General features: G+C 44.1%; 1 protein-coding gene across 8 annotated transcripts in view; it reads right to left on the bottom strand.

Moving 5' to 3' along the window:
- USP40 (ubiquitin specific peptidase 40) overlaps positions 1-7,884 on the bottom strand; it is a 76,520-nt gene extending 68,636 nt beyond the window's left edge. For 4 of the 8 annotated variants that reach the window (XM_013046323.2, XM_013046330.2, XM_013046329.2 and 1 more), the window contains exons 1-5: positions 7,750-7,884; positions 7,325-7,432; positions 6,224-6,441; positions 3,680-3,747; positions 2,251-2,364 (exon numbers count right to left, since the gene is read on the bottom strand). In XM_013046323.2, the coding sequence (XP_012901777.1) occupies positions 2,251-2,364; positions 3,680-3,747; positions 6,224-6,441; positions 7,325-7,432; positions 7,750-7,802 (561 nt within the window). In that variant the 5' untranslated portion in view covers positions 7,803-7,884. Of the gene's footprint in view, positions 1-2,250; positions 2,365-3,679; positions 3,748-6,223; positions 6,442-7,324; positions 7,433-7,749 lie in introns of those variants that run through there. The other 4 variants (XM_045078916.1, XM_045078917.1, XM_045078919.1 and 1 more) reach the window with 4 other exon arrangements.
- Positions 7,885-9,351: the final 1,467 nt, after the last annotated feature.

Here is a 9,351-nt window from a genome sequence, read left to right on the forward strand (position 1 = left end):
TTTCACTTCAAAATGAAACAAGAACAGGGGGTGTTCAGTGTATACATACAACTCAACTCACTTGAAACAGGAAAGTGCTTTTATTCTTGTGGGAAACCACACCCATGGCCGTGCCACAGGAGGAGAAGAGGGAAGAACACAATAGGCACAGAGTGGTCTTAAGAGCTGGCAGAGTATGCACGGCACAATCTCACTTCTACAGGGAATCCGAATTACCAGCATTTGAAAAGAACCAGAATTTACTGCTTACATATATGGACCAAGTAACACAGAGATGAGAAAAATTCTGGTGGCACTCGCTTCACCCGAGTCAGGCAACTCTGTGGGAACAGATTGAATGCTTTAAGAACAATGGATACACCAGAGCCAAGGGGGCCACCAACACTCAGAAGCAGAACAGAGGAGGAAGAGCGGGGGTGGGGAGGACCAGGAGACGAGGTCACGGGAACCAGTGGGAGCTGGTGCTTTGATGGGGGGTGGGGTGAGTGCTCCTGAGAGCCCGCTGAGAGCAGAGAAGTGTCTCCTAGAACTTGGCACATGGATGTCATGAGTGACTTTGACCAGAAAGGCAGAAAGGAGGCAGAGAACAAATGAAAGGTGAAGTAGAGACCACGAGGGAGGACAATTTTAAAGAAAGTGTCGCATGAAAAGCAGCTGATAAAGTGGAGGGAAGCTGGAGCGAGAAATGGGCCTCAGGATCTTTTTTCTTGTTTTTCAACTCATGATCACTGCCTCTGAAGGGAACCGGTGCACGTTTTCACGCTGTTCCTCAACAATTCTAAGGAAGGCAAAGGCGCCTAGGCGCCTCTAAGTCCCTCTCTACCAATCCTAGCAGGTTTCTTGAGAGATTTTGTTTAGAGATTAATAAAAAAGGGTTTCACTGCTTTGAGGGTGTGAAATCAGCAACTCAGTAGACGCTCAGGATCAAAAAGGAAAAAGCATCAGCTAATGAGGAGATTAAAAAAAACAACACGGCCCATCCCTCCAGCTGGATATTACTTGGCAATAAAAAGGGATGGAGTGCTGATACATCCTATAACATGCCTGAATCTTGGAAACATGATTTTAAGGGAAAGAAGCTAGCTTCAGAAGATCTCGTATCACATAATTTCATTTCTGTGAAACACCCAGAACAGGCAAATCTGGGAAGGCAGAAAGGAGGTGGTGGTTGCCAGGGTCTGGTGGGGAGGGTGACTGCTACTGGGTATGGGGTTTCTTTTTGGGGTGATGAAAATGTTCTGAAAGGGACTGTTGTGACAGCTGTACAACTCTGTAAGTATCCGAACAAGTGCGACTTGTACCCTCAAGAGTGAATCTTCCGGCCTATGAATTGTAGCTCAGCAGAGCGGCCATTTTTAAAACAAGGAAGGAACAAGGAATTAACCCTAAGCGCCTGCCCTACACCAGAAATTTAATTGCATGATATCCCATTTTCTTCAAAGCCTAAGCCCTACCTCTTCAATCTCACAGCATCATCTGGTTTAGGCGTGTTCCTCATTAGAAGACCAGAGTGGAAAGTTTATTTTGAAGGCAATATAATGTTATCTGGTCATTGCCTCTTTAAACTCTGTGATAGTCCCCACACCTCTCTTTTGCAAGAATACATCTAGTCCATTAAAAAAAAAAAATCGCAGCTCATCAATATTGACAAAAAGCACCTTTATTCACTGCTGACATATTCAGTGTTTGCATATAGTGAAGTACCCTTTAGAAACGCCAACAGAAATTCAGAAAATGTCCACATACAGGAGGAAAAGGAGGAGAGACTGGAGAAAAGAGGGACAGGGAAAATAAAAAGACCCGCCAAGAACATGTTCAGCCTTTTGCTTCAAGCGAGTGTCCCAATGAAAATACCCAGACCCAAACACAGAAACACATCACAAAGACAGTCACAGAATTATTGCCAGTCAGGTTTTCGAGCTGATCAGCAGTTTGTTACATAAATGGCAATTTCTGTGTAGTAGATGTTGTATCCTAACTAGACTACATGAAGGGTAGAAACTGTAAAAGCCCAGTTCTACTTCTCCCTCTCTCCACAACCCTCTCTCCCATGCCAAATCATACCCATTCACAGCACAAGCGTCTAGAAATATATCTCTAGCTTGTAGTTACTGAACATGAGATATAAGAATTTGAATTATTACTTTAGATTCTAAGACAAAATTAAAGGAAGTTAGATAATGTCATTAAACCAGAGTTTACTCTTTATTGTTGATAACTTGGTTCCTTTGGAGGAGCTGACCTTCGTACCTCATTGCTGGTCCACCCGAAGCTGTCAGTGAGGTCTGCTGTGGACGCCGCATCCTGGTCCAAGACAAGAAGCTGGGCAAACAACCGCTGCAACTGTAACGGTATGATCCGAACCTGATCAAGAAGCAAACGCATTTCTAAATGAAATCTGTTCACGTCAGTTGGGGTGTTTTAAAAGAACTGCAAACGAGTTTTCTCTTCTTTCCTAGTTCATTCAGTTCAATTGGGAGGAAGTTTAAAACTATCACATAGAGGGAAGTAAGATTCGCTTTTCTTTTAAAATTCTAATCCAATCCAAAAATTTTTAGCTATCTGGAGTTCCCTACCTAGACACAGTATGATCAGTATGAACACCCACACAGCCCTTAAGAAACCACGACTGATTGCTGCCAATCATTTCAGTGTCTGCTCGTTCACTCCTCTGAAACCTCTCAGAGACCCACTCCCTGTAGGGAAATTCCGGTCACGACTCCCACCCGCTGTGGAGTCTGAACCTGCCTCATCGTCTTCCTGCTTTATTTGGTGTGGGGAGGGTTAGGGCAGCAGAGAAGGATGTTCAGAGCCTTGTGGGGAGACTGGATGTTCCTATCTAAAGCAAGAATAAGACTTCCGACACTTTTAATCGCTTCTCGGCCTTTTGGCTAAGATCATGTGAAGACTTCCGACACTTTTATGGCAATTTGAGATTGTCACCACATGTATGATCTTCAGGAGACTGGGAATAAAAGGAAATACATAAAAATTGGCTCTTTGCATCACAGGTGGTTTGAGAAGAGCTGGGCCAGATCACAGAAGACTCCTATTAAGAAGCACAGATTTCTGATCTCAGGGTCCTGGGATCGAGTCCCGCATCGGGCTCTCTGCTCAGCAGGGAGCCTGCTTCCTCCTCTCTCTCTCTCTGCCTGCCTCTATGCCTACTTGTGATCCCTCTCTGTCAAATAAATAAATAAAATCTTAAAAAAAAAAAAAAAAGAAGCACAGATTTCAGCCCCAAAACAATAAACTTCTGAATGGTATTTAGAGCCAGAAAGAACAAGATTAGATACGCACTCATAATAAACAAATTCCTCACTCTGCTTATTTCCAGAATATCAAAATGAAAGAACACCAGTCTTTATTTTTCTGTTGCTGTTATAAATCTGTTCATTAAGTAGATTTTCCGGTAGGCTAGTGTAGGCTAGTTGCAAATATCTTCTTGACCAAGCTAGGTTTATAAAGCAGTAGCAGCACTATATTTGAGGTAATTATTTTTTGGAAGGAAGATTCAATTCATTCGGGCACACAGGCCAAGTCACTTCTTGAAAATAAAGATTAATATTTGGTAATTAATAAAATTATGAATCTCTATGGATAAGGAATTAATTCCTTCCTTAAAAAACATTTCTTTAATACTCCAAAAAAAAGACCCTGTAAATCATAGATTTAATACCTTTGCATCAGGTTTATCCTTATCCTCGAATGAACCAAGTTCTTCTGGGCCAAGGGAAAATAAAGCTTCTAAACAAAATGTAGAAACAGAGATATAAATGATGTTATTTCATTTTTAAAAAACGGTTTTAGAAAGCCAAAGTCTCCAGTAAATAAAATCAGTTAAAGATTCAGAAGTATGACTGTGGCAGTATTTATACTGTTACTCTACACATTTTACTTCCTGATAACATTACCTTTAACCACCAACTCTATATGAAGAGGCATGCTAAGATTTCAGTACAGAAGATCAATAAAAGGAAAACTATGCTTCTAAAGTAAAAACAGTAATATCAGAAATCTTTGATGGCTTCCTATTGCCTGTGGCAGTGGGTCCCAAAAACCACATGAGGAAATACACAATATATAATAGTGTCACGTGTGTTCATCCACAAGCCACATTTGAGGCTTCCAACCACCCTTTTGAGAGAAAGGCCACCTTTAACTCTCAATGCCCTTACTTTTTTGGGTATAAGAATGTCTTTTCTGTGTTAAGGGTAGTAACAGATGGTAGTGACCTTACCTGGAAAAATAAGTTGGTAACCCAGAGCCAGTCTTCACAACTGTTTTATACTCTTAAGTCTAGGCATGCCCCCCACGGGGGTATATCAGAATCTTATGGGAAGTCTGTATTCAAACTAGATGGAAACTTTGATCTACTCTAGGAAGACAAAGGATGGCATGGATACTGTCTCTCTCTGGAAACCACTGCTGCCTTGGTTATGAATGTTATATTCCTCCCTTCTGGCAGGAACTGGGAAAAAAATGAACTATAAACATAAAAGTTAAAGGATAAAACTGTACAAGGAGTTTTACAATTATTTCCCACTATCTCAGCCACCATGAACTAGTACATTAGAACCCAATTCAGCCCTACACAAGAAACTGTCCCAAAAAGTTCTAGAATTCTTCTCCCTGCCAGCACTCTGCCAATTCTTAGCCCTTCAGTAAGCATCAGGATTCCTGCAAAGCCTTATAGGGAATGCATCAGCCCACGCGAAGATACAAGCCCATGTGCTTGGCCAGCAATCTCCTTTGCTGAGAGTAAGATGGCCCGGGCTCTTGCTTGGTGGCCTTCTCCATTCAGCCCTATCCTTGCTCAGTGGCCCTCTTTATGACCTGGACCACTTGCCCACCAATCATCTGTCTTAATCTCTTGTTAAAGCTACTTTTCTACTTCAACTATATTAAAACTTGGAAAACTTTAACTCTCCTCAGTAATCTATTGAAATGTGTGTTGAAAATTTCTAATGGTGGAATAACTGAATACATTTGGGAGATATTTTGACGGAGAGAATGGAGTCAAGGACAAATGTCACCACTCTGAAATCCCACATGCAGCTTAATCCATTAGAATGGCCCTGGGAAGGGGATAATGGTAAATATTTACTAAATCTCTGGAGGCAGGAAGGCTTTCTAAGCTTAGAAGCAACAGAAAATGTCAAAAAATTTGCTAAATTTGGTAGTGACGGGAAGAGGGATGAGATACTGGATACAGGATGAGCCAGGATTTTTGTCCTCAGTATAAGCAGACGCTGTGGAGAGCTGAGCCACTCATGTAGCTCTGTGGCTGAAGGCCCCAGTCAGGACCATGGGAAGGTTATGTTTATACTGAAGTAAAGGGATCAGAAAGACTAAGACCCTTGTGGAGGAAGCTGGTTTGCAGAGACAGGAATGGGAAAAACAGAGAAAAACAGGGGCAAGAAATCAAGGCTCCAATGAGGTCAGGCTGGCTTCCTGTAGGGGTTAGTAAATCCCCCTTTTAATTGAGCTAACATGAATGGGTTTCTGTTTCTTATACACAGTTCCTTATCTGACATCTTGGGTCTCTGGAATTTCCAGATTATAGAAAGGTAATAAGAAAGGGTCATAGTGCGTTAACATTATATCCCCAGCAGGGTTTGGGATAAACAGTATCCATTAATCAAGGAGTTAATACTCCTGTAATAAATGTATGAATAACCACTCAAGTGAGATAAGATAACTAAGACTATAAACGGCCTCACATTAGGTCAGCTTCTGACCCCAAACCAGTTCAAACCAGGCTGCTGGAACATTCTGGATTTCAGAATTGCAGATAAACGACTGTGGACTATATAAATAATGTGATGCCCCGTCGCCATTCTAAAAGACAGGACAGAAGTGTTTTGGGTAACTCTGGTGGGAATGTTTATTACTTTAGAGAAATTTTAAAACTCAAAAATACAAATAGCATAACAGTAATGAAGACTGGCAAAATTGTCTTTATGTTGTATTTTAAATGAGAATTAGAAAAGAAACCCATTGCCTTATTTTTTGTTACTAAAAATTACTGTGCTTGCACAGAATGTATTTAAATAATTTAAGTTTCACATTTCCCTACAGAGAGGATGAACATTTCTTACCTTAGCCACAATAAACACATACGGGGGAATACACCTTTGAGGTAATTTGTAATCTTGCATAATTGATTACACGTAAAGACAAAGGTACATATTATTAATCAAAAGCATGTAACACAGCATACCTCTGAATTCAGGTGTGAAATGAAGAGTCTGAAGGAGGGAATTGAGGTAACAGGTTCCACCCTGATTTCTTATTCCGCTTAAATTGGTGAATTCCCTAGGAGCTGGTGGCTCCAAGGTTTTGGTCTTTAATTTCTTTTCTTTTCCATACTGATAATTTGACACACTGGAATAATCTTCTTCAAACAGATCCCCAAACATTGTGAAACTAGATCCTACCCTTAAAAGAATATGACATGTTATACAAATGCTTTTATTTATAAAACAAGCTTTCCACACATCTCCCAATCTTACACTTCCATCAGAAAGTTTATCCAGTAGTTTGAGCTTTGGAGACTGCAAGACCTGAATTTTCTCATCCTTGCTCCACACTGCCTGGGGGACTACAGGCAAGTTAACGAATCCGTGTTCTCATATGTAAAATGGAATACAGACTACCATGCAGGGTCCCTTGAACCAAATGAGAGACTTAAGAAAGGCACTTGGTGCACAGGGTTTGGCTCACAATAAAGAATAGCTGCTTTTAGGGTGCCTGGGTAGCTCGGTGAGTTAAAGCCTCTGCCTGCAGCGCAGGTCATGATCTCAGGGTCCTGGGATCGAGTCCCGCATCGGGCTCTCTGCTCTGCAGAGCTGAGAGCCTGCTTCCTCCTCCTCTCTCTCTCTCTGCCTGCCTCTCTGCCTACTTGGGATCTCTGTCTGTCAAATAAATAAATAAAATCTTAAAAAAAAAAATAGCTGCTTTAAAAAAAAAGGCATGGTGAAAAAAACAAAGAAAACCCCTCATTACACCTCATCTACTGCTGGGGTGGCAAAACCAATCCTGGAGTCTGTGAATTGGCAAGGGCCTGGGGGCCATCAACCGCTTCCTGAAATCTCCGCTTCTCACACTTCTTGTGCCAGATTATGACACTCAGAGGGAGCAAAGGGAACACACTAATCTTTACAGCAGTTCAGTACATGGTCCCAAAGCTAAAGAGCCGGAAGGAGGTTCCCCGGGAAAAAAAGACTGCCATGAAAACCAACGAGCCCAAAGGCCTGCCACTCTGTGTCCAGTGATGCTAACCTTATCTGTGGGGACCTGCAGGACCCGCTCAAGGTCTCACCTCGAGTGTGGAGGAGGGTCACTTGGAGATGAGACACACAAAGCGCCTAGCACAGTTCCTAAGGGGCAGGAAGCTCTGAAATGCAATATATTCCTTTTCAACCCGTTCCTCAAAAAAAAAAAAAAAAAAAAAAAAAAAGCACAAAAAAATGGAGCTTGAAGGTCCGGCCTCGAGAATGTGGTCTGGATGCCGGTCTGCCCCACGCCGTGGCGGAGGCCAGGCCTCCAGCCCTGTAACCCACCACGGAGCCCAGGGGCGCAAAAAGCAGACGGTCCCCGCGGCCGCAGACCCGACGCCCGACGAGGGCGGCGTCCGGAGGCCGCCCAGGCAGCCCCTCGCCTCGCCGGTCTCAGGCGTGCAGCCCACAGCGTCCCTGCGCCTCCCACGTCCCCACCCCGAGAACCCCAGCTGCCAGCCCCACTTACTGCCTAAAGCCCAGCCCCAGGAGCCGGCTCAGACCCACATTCGAAACAACCATACGCGCCCCAAATGGGCGCAGCCATGCTGGTGCGGGGAAGTCTCCCGCGGCCTGGAGCGTGGGCCATTTAAGGAACGCGCGAACTACGTTTCCCAGGATGCCCCGCGGGAGCGCCGGCCCGCCGCGCGGGACCTTATGGGCAATGTGGTTCTTTTGCCCTCAGAGTTCGGGAGTCTCGCGGTGGGAGAGCAGTGTTGGCGTCCCTGTGTGTTCGCGGGTGCGCGGGTCCACGGGTTCGCTCGGTCGGACGGCGATGCATTCATTCACAATGTAGAGTTTATATTTGAGTCTTTTGGCATGGTTAATTTACAAGTTACCCAAACATTGGAAACTGCAGGGCTTCGGGTTCACCACGCTCTTCGGAAGACCATTCCAAATGTGTCTCCGGTGAAAAATGTTCCACATATCCTTAAACCTGTACAGCATCCTCAGTGTTTATTTTGTCTGCATCAACTCTAAGTAGCATACACAGGAGTACATAAAACCCTCAAAATTTTCCTCTTGCCCCTTTGGACACCTTTAGTGGACTATTTCAAGGAGCTAGCTGTTCAGGCTCTGCTTCAAGCATCTCCCTGGTCTAATCCAGCCTCCATCCTGGAATGGATGAGCGAGACAGGGAGAACATGGTTTTTACCTCAGCGAAAGGTTTGAGAGATGAAGAACAGCCGTAGTGATGGATGAAATTGCAAGGCAGGTGTCAACGTGAACCCTCAGGGATTTGCACTTGGAACATTTTAGGGAGATTCATGTGGCTGCGCTGCTCAGGAAATGCTGATGGGGAAAGAGCTGGAAACAGAGGACCGGCTGCGAGGCTAAGGTTTAGATTAGGAAACCGCAGAGGGAATGGCTGTTCACAGGTACCCGTTATCACTCAGCAACCTTGGCAGCCTCCTCTTCAGGATGCTCCGTGGCATTCTATCCTGCCCTTCGAATGCTTCTCCCTTGCCCGCGGTGCTTCATACCCTCCCCTGCTAAAAAGTAGATATTCCTCAAATCTCCATTCCCTAAGAATGAACGCTGGAAGGTTAGCTCCAGGAAGACACAGGCTCTCCGTTCTGCAGAGTTGTATCCCGGCCACCTCAACGGTTCCTGGCTTTTAATAGGGACACCAGCATGGCTCTGTAGACCGAGTGGCTGCCTTCAGCTTAGGTCATGACCCCAGGGTCCTGGGATTGAGTCCTGCATCAGGTTCCTTGCTCAGCGGAGAACCTGCTTCTCCTTCTGCCTGCTCTGCCTGTCATTCCCCCTGCTTGTGCGCTCTCGCTCTCTCTCTCTGATAAATAAATAAATAAAATCTTTTAAAAAAGGCTTTTAATAAATATTTGTTAAATGAATGGCCTATTAAAACCATCATCATTTTTCTCATAGGCATCAAAGTCTTGCAGCTGTATTTGAAATTTCATCGTTTGTCCATAAAGTCAACCATTCGTGACTCAAAGTATCGCCTGGAGGATGCTTCTTTCATTTCTACAGCTCCCACTCTGTCCATCAGACTCTCACTGAGCGTCACGTGCATTAGGCCAACAGCCTTTTGAGTGGACTCCCATCT

The sequence above is a fragment of the Mustela putorius genome, unplaced genomic scaffold (genome assembly GCF_011764305.1).
Source record: "Mustela putorius furo isolate JIRA1106 unplaced genomic scaffold, ASM1176430v1.1 tig00000275_pilon_pilon_pilon, whole genome shotgun sequence".
NCBI classification, from domain to species: domain Eukaryota; kingdom Metazoa; phylum Chordata; class Mammalia; order Carnivora; family Mustelidae; genus Mustela; species Mustela putorius.